General features: G+C 51.5%; 5 protein-coding genes across 5 annotated transcripts; 1 reads left to right on the top strand and 4 right to left on the bottom strand.

Moving 5' to 3' along the window:
- Positions 1-62: 62 nt before the first annotated feature.
- N7539_006222 (putative mitochondrial carrier protein) lies at positions 63-1,606 on the bottom strand (the record flags this gene model as incomplete). Its single annotated transcript, XM_056935824.1, has 2 exons — positions 63-1,496; positions 1,571-1,606. 2 exons carry the CDS (start codon positions 1,604-1,606, stop codon positions 63-65), a joined length of 1,470 nt encoding a protein of 489 aa, XP_056788748.1.
- A 1,171-nt stretch (positions 1,607-2,777) lies between these two features.
- Positions 2,778-3,408, bottom strand: N7539_006223 (histone H4; the record flags this gene model as incomplete). The annotated part of the gene is made up of 2 exons (XM_056935825.1): positions 2,778-3,079; positions 3,399-3,408. The coding sequence occupies 2 exons, from the start codon at positions 3,406-3,408 to the stop codon at positions 2,778-2,780; spliced, it is 312 nt and encodes a 103-aa protein (XP_056788749.1).
- Positions 3,409-5,367: 1,959 nt separating this feature from the next.
- On the bottom strand, positions 5,368-7,852 carry N7539_006224 (protein phosphatase regulator GAC1; the record flags this gene model as incomplete). The annotated part of the gene is made up of 3 exons (XM_056935826.1): positions 5,368-5,470; positions 5,588-5,916; positions 5,984-7,852. 3 exons carry the CDS (start codon positions 7,850-7,852, stop codon positions 5,368-5,370), a joined length of 2,301 nt encoding a protein of 766 aa, XP_056788750.1.
- Positions 7,853-11,422: 3,570 nt separating this feature from the next.
- Positions 11,423-11,668, top strand: N7539_006225 (uncharacterized protein; the record flags this gene model as incomplete). Its single annotated transcript, XM_056935827.1, has 1 exon — positions 11,423-11,668. The coding sequence occupies one exon, from the start codon at positions 11,423-11,425 to the stop codon at positions 11,666-11,668; it is 246 nt and encodes an 81-aa protein (XP_056788751.1).
- Positions 11,669-11,743: 75 nt separating this feature from the next.
- On the bottom strand, positions 11,744-12,077 carry N7539_006226 (uncharacterized protein; the record flags this gene model as incomplete). Its single annotated transcript, XM_056935828.1, has 2 exons — positions 11,744-11,988; positions 12,020-12,077. The coding sequence occupies 2 exons, from the start codon at positions 12,075-12,077 to the stop codon at positions 11,744-11,746; spliced, it is 303 nt and encodes a 100-aa protein (XP_056788752.1).
- Between the last annotated feature and the right edge of the window lie 10,743 nt (positions 12,078-22,820).

The raw sequence follows: 22,820 nt of genomic DNA on the forward strand, positions 1-22,820 counted from the left end.
AATTTAAACCAAAGACCAGAGTCGCAAAGGGGCTCAGGCGATGAAAAAAAAAGATTTTTTTTTCAGCTCTTCATCCGGTCCTTGTCCCAGAACCAATGGTACATCGACTTCCATCCTGCAGCTTCGTCTTCAACATAGTCACCGACCAGTTCAGCAGTCTCGTTAACCTCGTCGGCAACTTTTGATATAGTCGACGAAGGATCCAAGCCCTGCGCTCCATTTGCAGCAGCGCCGGCGGCAGTAGCTGTCATGGAGGCCGGATCAGACGTCATATCAACCGAGACACTGCCAGACTGATTCTTCAAGGCATCCTCGGCCCCCTCACGCGTCTGTTCCGCGTATTCTCGGGCGCCCTCGCGAACAATCTCCCCATATTCTTCCGCCTGTTCGCGTGCGCGGGCCAACAACTCCTCGGGAGATGGATAGCGACGCGCCACAATGAGCAAAAGGTAATAGAATTTGACGATTGATGCATAGACTGCATCCTTGGCCAGCATCGTGAAGCCATGGGAGAAAAAGCTCTTCAGGACTTCACCGGGGAGACCGGCGTAGAGAGCCGAAACGCCCTCTTTTCGGTAAATCGTTGCTACGGCCGAGAATATCTTTGGTGTAAAGGCAGCCATAATCGCATCCGAACCTGAACCTTGTGTGGCGGCCTTTTGCGAGTTCCCGAGCGCCTGCGCTCGTGTCTTGGCCAAGGAGAAGGGATAGGTGATGGTCGAAGCCGTTGACTTGCTCAGGGCAGCGATGAGGAAAGTAAGAGCAGGTGAAGGCCGTTGACGCTTCGCTCGCGGGATAAGAGCGGTCTTCAGCGCTTCGTTCAGGAAGAATGTAATGGACGGGTTGAGAGTCAAAATCAAAGCTGCAGAGTATCCTGACCAGAATCCGCCGAGTCCCTTTTCAGCGCGGATTTGTGCGGCGATATCTGCAGTACTAGGATCTTTCTCTCCCTTCCTACTCTTTCGCGCGGCGGTCTGTTTGCGAGTGACAATATTGGACAGAGGCGTGGTGAAGAGTTTCGAGAAAGCACCGGCAACCATGCCCACTGCAAGTTCATCCCAGATAGGAAGCATGATATTTTTGCTCTTGGCCGCCCGGGCTGGTCCCACGCGGGCAACAATGCGCCTTTGTCGAAGCATGTTGTAGGCAAGGAAGAATAGGAAGGAATCGACGATCGACTTGCAGGTGTCCTGAGCCAAGCCGGGATAGAAACCTGCCAAACCATATTGCTCGTAGATTTTTTTCGCTGCATCGACGATATCTTTGTACTCGGGCTCATTGGGAGAATCTTTGTCCGATGGATCTTTCTTCTCCTGGGTCTGGAGACGGGCGACAATCACGTTAAGTGGGTAGACGATCACATTCGCGATTGCTGAGCCGAGAGCTCCCGCCACAGCGTTTCCGAGGACCGGCAACGATGGACCTCGAAGCGCCGAAGTTTTCCAATCCTCCTTTGGGTCTCGTTGGTCATAGCGAAAAGAAGGATGGAAAGCGTCCTGTATCATAAACCACCTGGTGAGTCCAACCAAGATGTCTGTCAAGAGAAAAAGGCTCGAGAGAGATAGCTTACCAATTCCGACTCGTAAGTTACTTTATATTCGGCCATGGTGAGGTTGCGGAGGGAGAGCGCCCTCGCAAAATGGACCCCTCTCGATCAACCTCGACAATGATGCCTTTGCACGATTCAGAAAACAGAATACGAGAAAGCCTGATCACCAGGCGTAGGACGGGCGCGGATTCAGAGGTCACCAACGATAAAGAAATGATCCGTACGTTCTGAAAATGAGTGATCTCACGCAAAGAAGGCCGACCAGGCGACAGACACGATTACACGAAGTCCACAGCAGGCAGCTGAATGAGGGCCGAGGTTCATGCTCCGATTACATCATGCCGATCATGTGGTTGTGGACCCGTCCGGCCAGCGACCCTACCGAGTACCGAACCTGATCAAGTTCACTTCAAGTCCATCATCACGATCCGGAGCGATGATCTGTTTGGAGCATCCCAATTTCAATTATAAGGATAAATATTTGATAACAAAGAAGAGCGTACGCAGAACTCATCATACAGGAAGACTATTATCGAAGGTAGAAAAAAACACTCAGCCACTGGCCGCAGAGGCCGCTCGGTATTGACGTAAAAGTCCAGCAACGAGGAATGATATGAAAGACAAATTACTCATTCCACGGGCTTTCGCATTACAATGAGCGAGCTTCTGCATCGATGATGCGAATACGTGGGGGCAGTACAGATGCAATGTCAAGTGAAAGCTGAGTTGAAACCGGCTTTGCAAATCAACACTGTACCGCAGGACCTTGCAGCGTCCACGACTAGGAGATGAAACTTCAAGATCAGAAGACTGAGCAACGAGTTCAAGCAGCAAATTCTTGAATTATTGAGCCCAGCGCTCGTGGCTGGGGTTTATTGAGGCATTGCGGTTCGCAGGATTCCAGGATCAGTCCCAAATTCAGCCATAGTACTCATAGAAACAAAACAAGAGAATCCAATCCCAGCACCCAAAAAAAAATCCCAGTCCAGCGTCCGACAAGAACTCCAGCGACCCGATGAGCATCAGAAGACCGCTGAGCAGCCCACGGCTAAGGGTCGAAGCAAGAAGACAGAAGAAAACACCACAGACAGGATTTCACCACCAAAATTCGTGAATTGAAAGCGCATCACTCCGTTAAGCATTAAAAAATTTCAAGGTGCGAACATGTCAAAAACCATGATTGCTTTCTGACATTGGCAGTCCAGCACGTCAAAGTGACATCCACTGTTTAACCGCCGAAACCGTACAGGGTGCGGCCCTGGCGCTTGAGCGCATAGACAACATCCAGGGAAGTGACGGTCTTACGCTTGGCGTGTTCGGTGTAAGTAACAGCGTCACGAATGACCGACTCGAGGAAGGACTTGAGGACACCACGGGTCTCTTCGTAGATCATGGCAGAGATACGCTTGACACCACCACGGCGAGCAAGACGACGAATGGCAGGCTTGGTGATCCCTTGAATGTTATCACGGAGAATCTTGCGGTGACGCTTGGCGCCACCCTTGCCGAGACCCTTACCGCCTTTACCACCTGTGGAGAGACAGAGAATGTGTTAGTTATTCATCATGGGGTAGAAGGTGGAGATGCTGGACAGCGAGGCATGTAGAGTCAAACGAGTCCGAGGGACATTGTTTAAGCTTCTTAGGTACGGTAGACTCTTAGACCCGAGATCATCAGGTTGTTCCGAGCGAGTGGGTTACAGGTTGTGGAGTGCCTGCATGCCTGAGGCGGGATAGCCTCCCCCGATCACGTGGTACCAGGGGCATCACGACCTCCCGACATCACCATCGGGACCCGAACCAAGCCATCCAAGCGAGTAGTAGATGGACAAAAAAAGATCATCACTTACGTCCAGACATGATGTGTTAAATCCAAAAAGTGGATGATTTGAATTTAATAGGCTTGATGGAAGAATTGAAAGAGTGGGAGATCCTTGAGCATTCAATATCAAGCCGGTAGGATGCGTTGTTAGAGCGATGAGAGTTGGAAGGAGAAAGATGGAAGGGAGAAAAAAGATCAGTCAGCGACCGGCGGTGGGCTTTAAATATGGACATCCAACGATTTGATTACGCGTGACCTTCTGGGGGTTCCGAGATATGAGGGGGGGGAAAAACCAAACGAACAGTCGATTGGCACAGGGCGGGAGGCGTCCTTAGGTAAGCTCTAGGTCATTCGGGCAGCAGAGGGGAATGCCATTTCGCGACACGGCGGTAAGTGGCAGGCGGGCATGGAAGGTAAAACACCGTTATGAAAGCCCGATTTCCAGCATGTCTTTTAGCATTGGGAGTTGCCCGCATTTTCCGCGTAGACGGGATCGACCGGATAAGGCTCACGTGGTGATAAGCAGACGGGCGTCGATAAGCGCAAAGCCACTCCCGTTGCGTTGTACCCTTGCGGGTGGAGACTGCGCGCGGTGTGGAAGAGTCGAGACTCGACGCCGGGCATTTGATCAAGGCGGAAGGTTGTTCTGTGGGGTTTAATGGGAGGTGCTCTTGCGGCGGGCCCACTGGAACGTGGAGGAGGGGAAGGCCCATAATATTCTGGCCTCAGGCTGGCAACACGACTCCGTCCGAAGAATTCAAGTCGTCTTCCTCCGATGAGTAAGGGATATCGAAGTCACTCGAATGTTTGGAGCGTGCAGTCATCTGCCTGCGCCTTGAATATCTACGAACAGAAGAATTGATGCATTGTATTTTGAGCGATGAATAGTCGCCGTAAAGACTCATATTCGTCCCGATGGCTATAGTTCACTTTGTACTGTTGTGCAGTAGTAAGGTACTATGGTGGCCTGTGAATCCACAAGTACAGACCAGACAGCCTTGAAGTCAGCATCCTGATTCTTCCCCCCCAACCCTTATTCCTCTCTATGGGACACCCAGACGCTGTCTAGAGATTCCAAACTACAAGTAGTACTAGGTGATGATCAAAAGAATAGTGATAATCATGAGACTCGAGGTCGCGTTCATTTGTGCGTTCCGCTGTCTAGACTATGCTCCAGCGTCGCAGCTAAGTCATGTCCATTGAGAGAAGAGATACCTCTCCTGCAATTTCATCGCATTGCATTCAATCCATAAACCATTGATCAACCGTACCAGAACAAGGACAAAAGCAAAGGGAGGAAGAGGGAAGAAAAAAGAAAAAGGGGGGAATTAATGAAAACATGGACAGATGAAGAGAACTGAGGGAAGAACAAGACGGAATCGAAATCTCCCCGGAACGCCATGCAAGGCTGAAGCACAGCCAGAAAGTCAACCAGAAACAAGAACGGACAGAGGGACGAGAAAGACGCGAGGAGCACCCCTAACAATGAGACGTCGGCTAATCCAATGATAATATGCAAATTTGAGCAGAGGCAGGCCCAACAAAACTAATAGTGAACTTTTGGGCTGAAGGGTGTCCCGCCGAGAAGCAGGACCAAGAATCGAAAAACCTCTGAAGATGAGATGAGAAATGAGTCGCTCGAGAGTGACCTTCACGGTTTTCTGAGACAAAGAAACAGCAGGAATCGAGGAAGACATAAAGAGTTCGCGTCATCGCCATGATAAGTTAAGGCTGATGTTCGAACAGCAGATAAGAGGATGGGAAAACACCGAACGTAAGTAGGGAGACTCATCCACCCGAGGTCAGAGCTGCCCATTGAGTGGCCTTGCGCAAAGCCCACACGATGTGTCTGTCCGACAAGCGACAAGAAGGAATATCTCGCGGTTTATGATGCATCGCGAATGTCCCATCTGTGTCATTCGTAAGACTCGGACAACAACCGTAGTCGACTGTTCACAAAGAAACACATCCTGGTTCAAGAACATAACCCTGGGATATCAATGAGCGCCCACACCCACGTAGGGCGCGTGAGTAGAGGCATTGGCAAATGATGGAAAAACAAGCGAGTCGGGCATTTCCAGAAATGAAACATCATATCCCCTTTGAAGTACGAAATTCGTGTCAACATTGTACAACTGGGGGAGAAGAACGGCGGCCGCATCGCAATATAGTAGGAAGACTTCAGGCCGGTCGCCGAGCTTTTCATGTGTCACTCACCCTCGAATGACTGGCGATGACTGGGGATCTTTCATGAAGCCGTTTTGCAGTGTCTTTTGATGATACGGGTAACGAAAATTCATCGATGGCGAGGTGCTCCGAGAGATTCGCGGGCTTCCCGGGCCAGAGTTCATAGAGGTAGAGTGGTTGTCAGAGTGAGGTAGCTCAGACGTGGTCGACTCACGTGCGGGCAAGGAGCGAGGAGACAGTGGAGGGGAAGGAGCAGCAGTGGTGAGAAACCTGGACTTTTCGTTCCCTTTCAAAGTCAAGGTGAAATTGCTGAAACTGGGCGCTTTTTCAGGAGTCGACGACTCGACGGGGGAACCATACTGTGTAACCGAGTGTTAGTCAGTGCATCGGCTACTGCAAATCAAGGTCTTCAAGGGAAATACTCACAAAGCAGTACTTATCCACCAGCTCTTTGTACGACGAGGACTCGTGGCATGGTTTGCTAGAGACCAGTGAGGACGGCTTCAGATCTCCTGGACGGACATCGCTTCTCACAGGAGAAATCCGACCTGGCTTCACATCCAGATCCTTTTCCACCGCGCTGGCTTTGGGAGCTTCCGTAGGCTGAGAAGACCGAGCACGGGCGGTAAGGGTCGTACGATCGACGGGAGGCTTGGTCTGGATCGCCGCGGTCAACGAGGCTCCAAAGTCATACCGGTTGCCGAAGGCTTGCGGATGAGGCTTCTCGCGACGTTTAGGTGGGCCGATCGTGTCAATGTCGTTGGTGGCGCTTCGGCTCAACATCGGACCGACCTTGGTGTTGAAAGAACTCCCGAAAGATGCACTCTTACCAACCTCGGGGAAATTATCGAACGATGGAGGCATGGACTGTTGTCGACTGCTAGATGTGGAGCCAGTAAAGGTGCGACTGCGAGGGAGACTTGGGCGGCTTGGAGCCGCAGCTTTTCGGGGAGCGGATTTGGGAACCTTGACGAAGTCGACTTGATAGTTCTTGTTCTGGTTGTTGTCCCAATGCTCCTGACCATCGACATTGTATCGGATGCACACGAACATGGTCTTGCTCTCCAGGTTGGCCTGGTCGTCAAGCTTGATGTCGAAGGTGAATCGATCATACCCGTCATGGGAATGCTTCCGACGAACGTCATTGTTATAGACCGCGGTCACCTCTGAGACAGTTCTCCAGTAATCGAAGGTAAAGCGGGCGGCCACATGCTTATGGAAAGCCAGATTAGCCACAGAGACCGAGCCAATCAAACTCTTCTTGTCAAAGGAAAGGCATAGCCGGTCTAGGCGAACTGCATGAGTGGCTTGCCGGGACGCATCGGTATCCTTCGGGAAGTTTGTTAGGCGGAGCTCCCACTCCCACGACGGAGTCGACTTGTCAGCATCATGTCCGAACGGGAACTCTGACTCTCCGTCGTAGCTGTCTACTGGAGAGGTCTCGGCACTGACAGCCAGCGGGCGGTCCAGCTGCAGGAAATGCCGAATATGTTCCAGCTGAGAATCGAAATGCACGGCCTTGGCATAGTTGGGGGTGCCGGGCATGCTGGAAGGTCGTCGACGAGCAGTGGCAGGCCGAAGGGCGGGACGAACCAACTCTCCAGACTTCTTTCTTACCATGGGTGGTTTAGGAGCAGCTTCGGCATCGCTGTCGTCCGGCGAGCTGGTCAATGCCTGTTCTCTCTTCAGGTCCACTGCTGATTCCGTCGAGGATCGTGAGTGGGAGATCTTGCGATGCTCCTTGGAGAGACGCAAGAACTTGGGTTCTGGCTGCGCTTGAGGAGGCGTTGATACCTGGCTCGAGGAGGGCTGCGCCTCAGTACCGGTTCCTTCCGTCGGCTCCACAATACCTCTCTCCGGTGATGATTCCCTTCGCTGCTCAATGGACCGCACTGCAGCCTCGAGCTCCTCAAGCTTAATCTCATCCTTGGAACCAGAGGAATCCTCGTCACTCGAGTTGGCTACTGATTCTGGGGGTGAGATCACGGCTCCAGGAGGAATCATGGCATTGTTGAGAGGCGGCGGAGACTGACGCAGGCTAGCGTGTGGATCGATGGTGAGATGGGGGTGAGTCGTCGTCTCGGTGGGGGATTGATTGTTGTTCGTCTTAGAGATGGATGGGCTTCGACGATGCCGACGAACATAGGAGGTAGATGAGTAGGAGCGGGAACTCTGGGAACGGTGTGTTGCAGGCCGCGCCGCGCTGGATCGTTCTGTCCGAGGCCCTGATGAGGCTTCCGTGTATTCGATATGTTGCGCGGCGGGCAACGTCTTTGCGGGTGCAGTGTATGGCATCCGGCCGACTTGTGTATCTCAACACAAGGAAGCTCAACAAATAAAAGAAAGGCAAAGAACTAGCACAAGGTGTGCTTGATGGGTTCAATGCGTATGCAATGGAATTCTGATTCAGGTCTGAGGTTAGCTATGGCGTTCCTTTAATCAATCAAGGCTGTGGCGAGAGGCGAAGACGAGAGGGTAGCGCTGAGACACCGACAGGCAAGCAAAGACGGCATCACCATGCATTAGACAGAGCACACTGACTGGACCAAGGTCATCGAGGTGAAACTTCTTTTGGCTCTGAGGAGGATAGATGCAGATGGTGGCACCTCAAAGATGGCGAAGGGGGAGGTAGGTTGGAGGAGAGTAGGTAGTAGAGCGCGCAACCGGTATCACAGCACGAGTGACACGGAGAGAGAGGATGAGGAAGAAAACCAGTCCAGAAGACAATTGAGGTAACAGTTGAGTGTAGCAGTGGGATTGAAAACTGCCAAAGTGGAGAGAGTTGGTTGATTGGGAGGTGGGTGGAGGTTTAAAGCTGTGGGAAGGTAGAGAAGGAAAGAAAAAGAGAGCTTATCAAGCCTACCGTTGAAGGGACATCCAGCAGTTGCGGGTGGGGTGTGGCAATGATTCTGGGCGCGATGGCGGAGATGGCGATTGCTATCAACGGTGGGCCGGTTGCCAGTCGGGTAACATCCAACGCCGAACGTGCCGACCAAAATGGGCGTGTACGAGAGTTCTTCCGGAAAGGAAAAAAAGTTTTTTTTTGGCGGTTTTTTTCGAGGCCAATCCCAACAAACCCCCAAAGGGCTGATCAAATGCAAAGCAAAGAATCGACAAAGGATCCTTCAATGTACTCAAGGTACAAAGAGTAAATAAAATGGAGCCACGCAGAGGCGCCGAGTGCGACGGAAGAGAGCGAGAATAAAAGCGGGAAATATAAAAAAAAAAGGACGAAGGAAAAACGAAAAAGTCTAATACAAGGTCCGGGATAACCGCCGGGACAGGTAAATGGGACACTAGGATGGGATGATTCCGATCGAGGATCACCTCACTTTGTACCTCCCAGGTACCTCCGAAGTCGTGCAGTGGGGAGGCAAACCGAATGGTCAAGACTGCGCCCGCTTGGACCTTTGGTGTACCAGTGGCACAGGTTGGTTGAGGAATTCGCCCTAAGGGGAAAGATCAATGGGTTCGAGTTCTTGATCTCCTGGATGATCTGTTCAAAGGGAGGAGAGGCGCGAGGAAGAATAGAGAGGATGAGAGAGGTGAAGAGACGAGGTACCAGGAAGAGGAAGAGGAGGGGGAGGAGGAGAGACAGTCGGGAGGAAAAGGGTAAGATTTCGACCTCAGATAGCGCACGAGGCGATACGAGCCGAGAATTATAGAAACTGGATAGCTTCCCTTGGAGCAAGGAATCTAGAATGACGGGACCTGGGAACTATCATATTTTAATATTGATGACTTAATTGAGTTGCACGAAAGAACGACGAAAAGGGAGAATGGAAAAGCCCCGAAAAGCAAATGGAGAAAAATGGAAAGAGCATAGGTAGAGAAATCGAATTTCTGAAAAATCGAAACAGGAAGGGGAAAAGAATAGTGGGGCACGATAAATAAAGACGATATCGCAAGCGCTCATTGGCACAGACCCGACAGAACCAGACCTGGAGGCCCTCGACTAGACTCACTTCTCAAGTTCCCACAGCCCCAGAGGAGAGACCGTCAGTGCGTTGCCGAAGAGGGTGGGTGGGCTGTGGCTGTAAGACCCCCGGTCGGTCGCTTACTGCCTTAGGGCCACGCCCAGTGGGTCCGGTCTGGACACCGGAGTCCTGGAGTCCTGGAGTCACTGCGACATCTGGAGACTGGCGCTTGGATGCTGAATCGTACGGCGTATAGATGGTAAGGTATCGTGCCGATTCTAGCTGGAGGCTCTCGTCCCCGGTGAGTTCAATCACAGACACGCTGCTTCACAGCTTCGGGACAGTATGCCAAGCCATCCATGGTGCACTTCCGTCGCTCTCTGTCCGCGGCCATTTATTCAGTCGTTTTTCACGTCAGCAAGCGGCTTGCGAATGTCACGACTGCTAGACAGAATGACCCGCATCGTGCCAGGAGCCCTTGATGATCAGTTGATTACTGAATGGAGATACCGTACCAGACTACCAGTGTCCATTGCTTCGTTCGATGTAGAATTGTGGAGTCGTTTCGACGCGCGACGGTGTGGCTTTCGAAGTGTGTACCGAACACGTTATCAATCCGCTCAAGGAGCTCCTATTGTACGTGCTGTCCGAGTTGCAACGCTTACGACCACCCCAGGCTAGTGCCAACACTGAACACACTCACCACAGTCATCACAGTCATCTCCGGTGGCTGTACTAGATACCAGCGTGTACTTTGATCCATCCTGTATCTTGTAATCTACGCATGTTGAGGATTCAGTTCTATCTGGAGTACATCCTTCCGGTACATGCCGACGCAACCACCCCACATACAGCATCTGTCGCGAATCCCACAGGCATCGAATCTGGTCTAGAGGGGGTGGTTCTCAACCACCGGCGAAAGACAGCAGAGGGATTCGCGGCGTGCTCGACTTAGATTTTTAAACGTGCAGTGGCGCTTTTGGTACGGATGAGCAAGGAGATCTTCGGGTCTGGCGTTGAAACTGGACGACCATCCCACTGAGAATCAGGTACCAGAGTACCAAATCTCAAAGTACTATGGTCAGGTCACCAGCTACCTAGGATTAGGTACTCACCTGCTGAGTTTCTGGCAGCAGTATACTAGTAGCCACACTGGCTTAAACTTTTGCAAGGAACTCAACCTGGCATTAGGAAAAGTTGAATCGTGACGCCGGGGAGGGCCTACGATTCCTCACAGCCACCGATGCCATATAGTATATACACCCTAGGCAAGCCTCTTCACTCTCCCACATTGACATACGTCCTGAAATCATTTCCTTCGTGGCCCCGTACACTGCTGGACAGTGGTCACAGTACAGCCAACCAGCATTTGCCGCAACGACGACATCTCACGCATGATGGAGACGCCAGGTAGCTAAGTCGTTATGGTTTCCTCATCGTGGCTCCGCCCACTCGGGACGGCTACTTCCATCTACCTGGATTTCCCTGTTTTTGCTTCCATAAACTGACGTCCTGCACATGTATCGCTACTGCATATCCACTTTCTCTCCGGCAAAGGTCATCCTTTCTGCCTTTCACCCTTTCTTCTTTTGTCTGACGCCCCGGATTTTCAGTGCAAATCCAGATGTTCGTGGCCACGATCATCAATCTCATACCGCCTAGAGCACGAGGCTGGACCTTCCAACCTTTTCGGAGGCGATCGGCCGTCTAGCATGTTTCTAGTGTACCCCCACTAGTCCACTCCCAAGCAGTCGAATACTCGTAGTGTCGCACAATACTCAGTAGTACTCACCTACTACCTACTCCTTGCTACTATACTAGTCTACACTCTATCGAGCTGTACGGATGGTCCTCAACTGTTCATCTGCCCATGGTAGAAGGTCGGCGAATGCCTGTAACCCCGTGGTACCCGAAACCCAGTTTAAGTTTTTGGTACCTCATCAAGCCCATGTCGATTGTGTCTCTTATCGAGACATGTGGTGGGTTTCTACCCTCTGCTGCTCGCAGCGAGGTCCGAGTTATCTTCAGTGATCCCGCTGTCTATTGGCTCGATGTGAACTTGGCAACCAAGGCAGCATCCGCGAAAGTCTCTGGGAGCGAAGACCGCGCGATGAATTGTGAAACGGCGACCTCCCTTCCTCCCCTCGACCGATTGCAAGGCCCCTCCTCTCCTGGCCCCATGGGCGCTATTTGAAATATGCATGATTCGGGCTAGGAGTTATCCTGTACCCGGTGGATAAGTAATACTACTAACCTGCTCTTTGGCCTCTTATGCACCAGCACGCGATTGTGAAGCATAAACCTTCTCGTTTCTAGTTCCCCTTCCCCTCCTCTCCTCTTTCCCCTCCTCCCCGTGGTGTTCTCCAGATTGCATGACTGTCGGTCTGGCCCCGTTGGCAGCAGCACTGACCACATACGCGTCGTGACCGGACTTTGACCGTGTGCGCAAGGCAGACTCCACCTCTGATGCGGTGCACCTCTTCATCTCGTTGCTGACTGTGATTCTCTCCATGCCTTGACGGTGGGGAAGAGATGGAGGACATACCCTGTTGCCCTTGGTCAAAGTGCCCTTCATGAATCGTCAGATTCGTCCCTGATTCCATGTCTTACGACCATGGGTCGGTGAATTGAACACGAACTCCTTCCCTGCATCAACAATAGCCCTATTCTGCAGGCTGTTTGCGACCTAATAAGATGGAGTCTGCAAGTCTGAAGGGTACAGTAGGTACTTGCTTGACCAACCCCGCTCATCTGCTCTGGCGTAATTCAGACATTCTTGGTGTGAATCGTGCATCGACCTCTTCATGTAAGGAGGTCGGCGCCCCCAACCTCGGTGGAGGCTCCCGCCGAGTGAGATCCCCAGGTGAAGAACAACGGAGGAAGTCGATTTCCGATGTGTTTCCTCGTCGATAGCGAGTTCGACGCACATTTGCAGGACCTGTTGTGGCTATAGACGCTTCTAGTCTTCTTCTTTCAATTGCCTGCTCTTCATCTTTCATAGATTCAAATCCAACTCAAAGCCTTCCGTAAGATGCTTGTAATCAAAGCAGATGCACAAACGGACGGAGGGTCTCGGCTCTCGAGTAATTGCTGTTTGTTTCTCTCTCCCCCGAGATCGGTTTCGTATGGAGGCCTCTTCGATTCAATCGCTGTGTTCCAAATGCTTTCAGCTTCTTGTTGTGGATCGACACCTGAATCATGGTCTTTGATATGATTTGAGGTCGGTGGATGGCAACTCCAGTCCCCATACTCCATTCTCTCTTGGAGGGCTCCACCTTGAATGCCGTAGAAGCCGGAGATGGGAGTGGGTAGGGGCCGACCGGTCAACCGAACCTCCTTCGGGATGAGGACCAATTCGTTTCTCATCAAGCATGGTTCAATGAATTTCCACCAGAATGGGTGCACTCGTCTTTTAAACTTTGCATGTTGTTGTTTCCAGTGTTCCACTGGTTCTCTTATCTCTGTGTCGCCGCGAACAGTCAACTGCATCTAGCCACCTGCTCTCTTTCAATCTCTCGACCACGGGAATAAGCTTGTGGCTGAGATCGGTCAACCAAGGAAGAAGACTCGAAGAGTTCGATAAGGGCGAGCCGACGGTCAATCAATCTGGTTCCTGAGCCGTGGGTGTTTGAAGTCCGATCAATCGCTGCGAAAGTGCGCCCGTCCACTTTTTTTTTCTCGAGTCGCAAATTGCAAGCCGCAAGCCTTGGCACGTTGATAGCGCAGCCCTTCTATTGACGCGCAGAGAAGGTGGGTCTCATCATTAAAGCCACGCACCAGAGCTCCAGAAGTGGATGACGTCAAGACGCATGGACCAAGCCCCCGGAGGCGTCCACTTCCTTGGTCTGGCTTTTTTTTTCCTTTGGGGCTAGGCCTTCATGAACAACATCAAATCTTTGTTGATCTGTCACTCCGCTCCTCAACATGTCCATCTCGGCCCTCGTACTCCATCAACACATCCTCGACAGGATTTCCACGGCGAGACATATTTCTCTCACTGTTCCACTAATGATCATATAATACGGTGAATCGTGAGTAGTGATCCCAGAGGTTGGTCCTCGCTCACTGGTGAATCGCGATCCAGCAGAGCCACTGCACCATTCCCGCCCACCAGTCTCAACACCCTCCCCCCGGCTGTCGTGACTCCGCTCTCAGTGGTTATAAGAAGATCCGTGCATGCCCGAGCTGGGGATGGAGATGGATTGAGGTCGGTTTGTCTGGTGGGTTAGGTAAGTGGACTGGGCTATCTATGGAGTACGGACCACCCGGTAAGGGTTTCTGGAGACTTAGATCGTCCCCTTTTATCATGGTCGTCTCTCACGGAAGGGAGCTGGATCCTCCCCCGTCGACCAAAAGGACCTTGGGGACCCGCTTGTGCCGAATATCTTGTTTGTGGCATCACCTTTTCACGAATCACGAGTGGTACTCTCAGCCGCTGTCTAGTGTAAAGTACACGGTAGGGTCGGGATGATGAGTTCGACGCGCGAGTACATCAGACGAGGCACGATGGCGTAGTTGGTCTGTACCCTATACCCTGTCCATTCCGGACCCGTTTGGTCCCACACGTCCGGGTCCCCATGACGAAGGGTCCATTTTGATGAATGCAGTGCCCGCGCCAACCAGGCAGGGACTTCGAGACATGGCTGGGGATTGCGTACCAAGTACTTTTTCGGTACTCTACCCTGAGATTGCGATCTGTATCTGCTACACTACGTTATCACTTTCCGCCCTCTTCCCAGGCTCTCACCTCATCTCGCAAGTAGCGCGACCACGCGTTGGCGATCGACCCGCTGACAAGAGCGTTCATCTCAAATTTGAGCTCTGGAGCCTCCACACTGAAGACTTTTGGAGGAGCCTGTAGTTCTGGGGGTGCGACCCATCAAAAAGTCCAAATACGTGCGATCGCTTCGAATCCATTGATGGATGACGAGGTGACGCGGCAGAGCTCACGCGGTCATCGTCAAGACGATCCATGTGCCTATGCTGATCAAGACCAACCCTGTCCTGGTGGTCAACACTTTGGGGGCGGGCGGGATATACATTGTGCGCAGGATTCTTAGTCTTACTACACTGTGTCTCCCTGGTTGAGGGCGTTGCCCTCCCGCAGCCACGAGTTACAGCCAGTGCGATCGCGTCGGGAGTCCTCGATTACGAGGTCCAATCCCGCGTTTCACACAGTTCGAGGTTTCAATACTATACTTGTGTGACCCCCGCGGACCCCTCCCCCTTCCCACTAAGCAAGGAAAAGAATCAAAAAAAAAAAAAGCCGTTGCAGCAATCCACCGCTGTGCACGAGTCAGCCTGTTGGACTACGCAGGCCGCATGTCATTCACCGAGGACATGCGAGGAATTATGATTTTCTGTCTGCAAATGACAACCCTCTCTAGATTAATCCGACCGTTCACCGGCATCATCCATATTCAGCCGCGTGAGGGCTTGCGCTTATTTGGGTGCGCCGGTCACGGGCACTGGCAGTGAACAGTCCGGTATTTCCACTCGACTAGCGCCGCAGAGATTTTCCATTTTTCGCCACCCACGACACATGTCTTGCCTATCAGGACGACGGAGGATGCGCCTCAGACTAATGCGAATGAATAACTTTCACTTGGCATCAACCGTCCTCCTCGGAGCTTATTGCAACGAGGTGACCATTCACGACCGGGCCCGGGCCCGAGCCCGGGCATTGACCCTCTTCCGCCCTCTTTCATCCCAGATCCCACTCCTTCCACAGGTCGATATGGTCCCGAGCAACCGTTTCCCACCACACGTTGGCTAGTGCTGGATCCTGAACTTGGTCCTGAAACTGGAGCTCTCAGCCCATAGCCCAAGTCGGTTCTGGCCCGCCCTCGTTTTCCCTTTGTCGCTGGACTCTTTTTTTCCCCCCGAATGGTCTTGATGATCGTGGTCGAGACCGGAGAGCTGCACGAATTAGCCTCTGGCGCAACGCTGGTCAGAGTCGATCTACGCAAGCTGATCCGCCCAACATTCTTTTTGGCTGCTTACGAGCTGGGTTTGGTGACTTTTTCGCGGGGACGAGCTTACTTTCCTACTTCTGATCGATTCTGCCCTGGCCTAGGACCTGACTAGGTTCTTTAGCTCTGATGAGCTACTATCGGGTCTGCCATTGATTCGTAGAGTGTATATTAAGGGACAGCGCGAGAGTTCACGAGTATAGTCCGCTGACTGAGCACCTTGATGTTCCCGATCATCATCCTGTCCTGGATCTTTGGATCACTACTACATTAGTACATTAGTACATTGCGCCGATATCGAAGCCGCGCCCGGGTTCTCGTCTATACAGATTCAAGCCGTCCAACTAGTGGACCATCTTACCTTTGTATCGGAAAGCCTAGAAGTTAAGTGTTGATAATTTGATACTGATAGTACTCACTGAGTACTACTCAGTTAGTACTTACTAACTCAGCAGTTCTTAACTATAGTTACTGACCGTCGCATGGAAGCGGTTGGAACTTGCGACGGCCCAGCGTCGTCCGCGATGGATCCTCTCCATCACTTACCCCAAATGTTCCACCAACAACCTTACTGGAGCGTCTGAAATTTCTGCGATCCCACGAGCTGTCACGTAACCGTCCTTGCCCCGGGCCCGGCCCAGTGCCAACTGCCAAGTGCCCACTGCCCACTGCCCACTTTCCCAGGCTCCAAGTACCAGAATGGATCTTCTACCTATCCACCGGTCCACCCTCGGTCTCTGTCTCGCAAGAATCAAGTATTGGGGACTTCCCCAGAAGTTCTTCCAGACACTTTCGAATTTCGTCCACACCGTAAATGGTATGAAGCGGGTTCGATGTCCGGGGCGGCTTCGGAATCAGGAAGCATCGCGGGATGAATGAAATTGACGTGGTTTGACCTCACGTCAGGGAACTTGTCCGAGGTTGAAAGATGTATGCCTGATACCATGATTTCGCAGGGTTGGACAATGGACAGAGTGAGGCTGAGATGATCTTTGTGTGTGTGAGCTTTTCGGATCGCTTGGTTTCCGATCCGAGCGCGAGAGCTTTCTAGGAATCAGTCGACAGACACCACCACCACTACTACTACTACTACTACTACTACTGTACTACTCAGGAGTCAGGAGGTCAGGACTCACCTTCGGGAGTCTTTTTCCTCCCCCTTAAACACAACTCGGCTTCCATGATTATTATAAACTTCTCATGGTGAACGAACCAGATACCTACCTTGGTAGGAGACTAATGATCGCTGACTAACACTCCATGTCTCGATTCTTGAACTGCCCAGAGTCCACCGGGTCCAGTAGGGGAATATCTTCTCAGAGCAGTGCTAGAATACCTGGGCCGTCCAGTGTCACTGCGGTGTCTACTGTCTACTGTCTACTGTCTATTACCTAATAGGAGATCCCACGAGCCAGTGAGGTGGTACGGAACTCATCGAGACCGGGCTCGGGTACCCGACTGTACAATTCCACCCTACAATCAACAACATTTGCTGCAGCCACTTGTGCAGTGCCGAGCATAGCTGAGATAAGCCGCGATGAGGCGAACACCACTCGCGTTGGCTGCTCGGCTCATGCCGCCTTCACCACCGGGTCTGAGACTCTCAACCAACCACAAGCTCTGCGCAATCCACCTTTTCGCTTCCCCGCCGAACAACCCTGGAATGGCGGAGAGCCCTGCTTCGCCTGCTCCGGTACGATCTTTAAGCTTGCGCCATCCATATTGCGTTCGGTCCAGTGCACCGACAAATCACCATGGTCTGTCTCTGTATGGAACCGTTCACCAATGTCTGTCACTCATCTTCTTTTCTGGGTGAAGCGCCCGCGCACTGAACCCTATCCTGGGAAATTCGGACTGGGGAGGAAACTCAACTCACACAGAGACAGAGGGAGGGGGCGAGAGGAAACGCAAAGGAGAGCAGCGCTCTCTCTCTCTCTCTCTCTCCCCCTTCACCGAGACCGATGGGATTGGCAGTTGAATTTTGGAAAAGTTCCACCTGCAAATCTAGGTTTCCAATAGATATGAGCCCGCTGCGCCTTTGGTGTTTCTCTACGTCTTATGGGATCTAGCCCGTTGTCCAGAGTCCCCGATTCTTCGGATAATGATACCGTCAACCGCGCTGAACTTCCTGTTTTTTCACTGCCACAGTACTGTGCTCACCGAGTAGTGAGCACAGTACGATTCGCACGGCATCAGAATGGATGATTCCCCCTCTTCCACCACAAGCGGGGAGAAGAAATCGAGAAGAGATCATCGCAGACCCTTTCGAACGCAGAGGCATATGGCCATTGCCAGTTGCACATCACGTCTCCTGTTGCCCTTTTGGATTCACCGGTGCGAACGTCTTGGCCTTCATAAGACCCTGGAGGCCTCTGGAGCTGGGCCCATCCGCAAGTCCACTATCTTCTCCACATGGCACCATCTCCGGAGTCTGGTGGAGGCCCGTCCTCTGGGCCTCCACTGCTCACTAGCGAAGGCGCTTGTTGTGGCTGAACCTTGAACGGGCCAGCTTCATTCGACATCAGGCCAGCCATGTCCGAGCTCAGTGGCCTTGCTACTGCGAGAAGTGGGTTTCAAAGACCGCACCACGACCAAAATAGCCAAGTCACGATCTCTCGATATCTCGATATCTCGATATCTCGATATCTCGATATCAAAATGAGGTTCTTTAAGAAGTTGACCGTCGGATCGTCGGATCGTTGATGGCAGATCATTCTATTTTGGTCATCCTCAAGATATCCGTCATGAACGTTCCACTCAACATCTGAGCTACTCCATTGGAGGCTCGTCGACGTGGTCCGAACGCTCACCGTGATTCATCGACGCTTCAGATCAACTACATGTGTGTACACTGTACAGGAGGGTCGGATTAATGACGGTCAGGCCTCTGTCGTACACAATCCTGGCCTGGTCTCTCTCTCTTTCTCTATCCGATGATCTGTTTGACATCGCAGGGATCTGTTTCCCCGCAATGTTCACGTCGCGCAAGCGACGTGCATCTGCTGTGTCCGTGCTCAGATGCTGCTGTGCTGCGTGTAAAAGTTACTTGATCGCTGAGCAATACTTTTGAGTTCGGATTGAGGAAGTTGGCCTATATGTGCGGCTCCCTGTCGATATTGTGGGGTTGCATCTGGGCTATCTGCGATAGCCAAAGCTCAACCGCGAATCACACTCGATCCTCGTAGCTCAAGGAGGTGCCGTCCTTATCTCCCCCCCCCCCCCCCGGATTCTAAATCCCCCCAGATTCTACTGTAAGACCTTTTGCGTGATAAAATCATCAGAGTGTCCAAATGTCGGTGTAACTCGCAATGGTCCTCATAACCTTGAAATGAGAAACCCGTTTGATCGCCGCAGTTCTCGATCATTCGTCATGAGCCGCTGCGATGTAGTTCAACTTCACGCGCATTCTTGCAGTGATCTATTGCCTAAGGGGAGAAGGGCGGGGGGCGCAAGTGTGGGTGGATGATTTTTCCCTCGAGCTCTTCTCAAAGTCTATGCGCTGAATGCATCAGATCTATTGCTTCTGTCGGTCATTGGCTGCAGCTCGTGCTCGAGCTCCGTATTCAAGCGCTTGACCGACTCGACGTGCAGTATCTTGCAGGTATGCACGCCTCGTCCATGCAGTCGGTTTGACTTGTGCTCTATGCCCTGCGACAGAGGACACATGACCTTTTCTCCTCCTTGATTCTTTGCAGGGATGCCAACTCCCCGACTGGGTTCTGTCGTGCCGACGTCTCATATGGATTATGCTCATGCTGAACCTAGGTCGGTACTGGGCATGCGGGAGGGGTAGGGGTAGGGGAAGGGGAAAGGGGAGAGGAAGAGGAGAGAGATAGTAGACGTTGAAATGGCGGGGTAAATGAGAGCATGTCAGTATCAAGCGCTCTGAAGGGTCAATACTACAGCACATAGCGGACAAGCGACATACTTGGTGGGTACTACTTGGTAGAGATGAAGTATCCTTGTTTGGTCGGCGTCTTCGGTCACTGATAGTAGTATGTGGTCATGCCCAGTAGTTACTAGTCACACCTAGTCTGATACGCAACTATCACAACATTTGATATGTAGACGCTGCCCTACGCCAGTCACAAAGCTGGGCCAGCCCTGCACCAGTACTCTCAGCAGTCAAAGTATGCTAAAGGAGTATATGGTACTACCCAGTTCTAACTTCTGACAATTTGCCACTGCTCAATGTTGCGCTCGGTGATTATTGGCATGTGCTACTGTGAGCAGTCGGTCACTTTCGGTACTCGGGTCTATATGCTATAAGTATTGAATGAAGAACAGAGTCATATGTTGTTGTATGATCAATCTTCAAGGAATTTTTACTTGACGTTGTGTATCGATGCATACATGTCGAATATATCTCGACTATTCTCACAGAAAGCAGCATGAGGTTTCAGGTAGCTACTAGCGACTAGCTACTAGCTTCATGTAGTCATGTACCTACCTGTACTATAGTACCAGAACATCGGTTCAACATCCGGCTCCGACTTCAGTACTCTTGGAAGATTATTCGCCTTTTCCATCTCTATTCCAAGACATTCAGGAAATCCGTCGTCTCAGTTCTCCGCGATGCCTTACTCAGCACTTCGCAGTCCCACGGCAGGTTAACCCGCCACCCTAACTGGAGGTTGCGTGTTGATCTTTAGGTAGTCGATCCGGCCAAGAACCTTGGTCTCCATATCATCGCGATAAGTGAAGAAAAAAAAACAGAAACTTTTCCGAGTCCGGTCCGTCGTCAAGTGCAGGCTTGAAAATGACAATGTGCTGTGAGTTGTCAGCTTGTAATAAGGGGGGTACTCAAGATGTTCATGCCATGTTCTATGTCCTATGCTCTGTATCCTGTATCCTGTGCGTGTGCTTACAACGTCAAAGTTCGAATAACGGCCCGGGGAGGGACAACGGGCAGGAACTTGGAAGAAGAAATTTGAATGGAAACACTCTTCCGAACTAGACTGGACTGGACTGGACTGAAACTGGAGGGCTAAGTTTCTACCCCCTGCAACGTGTGCATCCTATGTACGATCCAAGATTTGTACACAGCATGTACAATGCAGTTCTTCCAAGAATTTTTTTTATTTATTTTGGGGGAAAGGGGTGGGGTTTCTCACCCACATCCTCTTATGCTAATGCACCGGCCGCATACGCTTATGCATGGCATGCAAGACAATCCCCACTCCACCAACGCCCACCTGCACTCGTCGAACAATCAACACGGTTGACCCAACAGCCTTCCCTCTATCTGACATTGACGCTAGACCGTGCCCGCGCTAGAGCAAGTAAGCCATCAGATGGAGGCAGAACGGAGAACAAGGGTGCGTCCTCACTGTAGTGGCCGACGGCCGTACTACAGGACTACGGAGGTGAAATCTCGATCATTGAAAATGATAAGATATCCGAATTCTTTGTTTGGGGGGAGTTGCTTGGTCTTGGTCCCGTCCCCGTCGTCCGGGACCCCTCCCTCGCCCTAGTCTAGACCTTATCGTGAGATTGTCAGTGCGCCATATGAGATGCACACTATGCGTCTCGGAATGCTGTCACTCCTCTGGTCCGTGCCATTCAATGCTTGGACTATCTGCTATCTGTCGCTGAGCGACCAAGTCCTTTTGATGATTTTCTCCTCCCATCTGGTCCCCTTATGTTGTATGTGGGTGGTTCGCTGACGGGGGTCTATGATCTAGCCTGGTCTATGGATAGGGATGAGTGGGGGGTGTATCATCTTGAGTAGGATGATGCTCAGAGCGCAGGTCACAACAGCGGGATCTAGGAAAAGGTGAAAAAGAATGATTCGAGAATCAGACATCATAAGATAATCCCGGTCAACGAATTTCAATGTCTACCTCTGAAATTTGTTCAAGTTTAACACACACATACAAGAAGAATGTCGAACCTGCCGTCCTGCATAGAATTGCACCGCATTTTTGTGTATACGTCGAGGTAACAACACTACGACCGAATGCAGGCGTGGGGGTCAGGACATTTTGGTATCAGATACCTTGACCCTCGACATTTGCTCTCAGTAGTCAGTACCTCTGATCGCTATCCATGGACTATTTTCTTCAGTCATCCTGCGTCAAGACAGCATTGCAGACACGGTACGTAAGAAATAAGGCCCATAGGATCCATCCTCCTTCCTTTGCAGGGTCCAAGTTCAAGACATCCAGTTTCCAATTCCGAGTGGATCTTCGGTTAACAAGGGAGCTACCCGCTACTACTACCTGGTACCTACTAAGACCGCTAGAAGTATTTCGTAGATCCCACAGTCCTGTATATATGTACCTGCTCACCGGGAAGGGGAAAAGGAACGGATGAGCATGAATTAGACTCGGTCGGGACAAATGACCGTGGGATGAAAAAGTTGATGATTCTCCGAATTGGCCGCGTCTTGGCTATCCTGAGCCACGGAGGACTGTCTTCCAGCTGGCAAGCAGAACCCGATGGTTAGCTGAATATTATATAGTGGGGGTACCTTAGTCGGTGGGTAGCCTCCACTGTTGTGGAGGTAGTAGACCCACGCCAAAGCGCGACGATATACTTGCAGTGGTTGTATACCTTCGGAGGTGCTGGTCCCTGGATGGGGATACTTGAATACATACCTACTAGGTAAGCAGTAGATACCTACGGCTGTCAATTGCTAACGGTACTAAATCACGGCCCTGCTTATCTACTATAGCTTGTTGCTATCTGACTAGAGCAAGTGCTACTAAGCTAGGAGTCATCCCGCCTGGTAGTAGTTACTAACTACTAGTTAGTAACTTCGTAGTAGTTAACGACTAACGAGTAAGACTGCGGAAGAACTCTAACGCAATATATCAGTGTCCGTGCCCCCGGACAATTACCCACAACCCAAGAAAAGAAATTTGATCTGTACAATTAGTAGGTAATCGGGTGTCTTAGTCAGGGAGTGTCGACTGTCGAGTGTCCAGTGTCCACATATTTTCCCATTGCGACAGCTTTGCATGATCACCACATCTTGCTTGCATATTGATATCGAGGACTCCTCCTCCTGTAGGGATACCATGTTTAGGGCTTCGACCTGCATGACATGATGACCCCTCCAATGCACCACTGTCGTCGTATTTGCAACTGGGCTTTTATCTTCGGCTTCTCGGCAGTGGCTTTTCGCCGGAGGGGTAGTGCTCTCGCGGATGTTGACGTGAAATTTCCGTTACTCTCGATCCTAGGTACCCGAGGTCGCCCTGAATGATACTACACCCGTCGATCCGCTGATCCGTAGGTAGGTAAATAGACGATCACCTGTTGCATAAGCATGTGAACGGGAATTTTGTTCTTCGAGGGGCAAAGCACTTTTCACCGGGAGTCGTATTTCCACGTCAGGTCGATCTCTGACCCAGATCACGTTTGATGGCG

Source organism: Penicillium diatomitis (genome assembly GCF_028827545.1).
Source record: "Penicillium diatomitis strain IBT 30728 chromosome Unknown utg000008l_segment0_segment0, whole genome shotgun sequence".
Taxonomy (NCBI): Eukaryota; Fungi; Ascomycota; class Eurotiomycetes; order Eurotiales; family Aspergillaceae; genus Penicillium; species Penicillium diatomitis.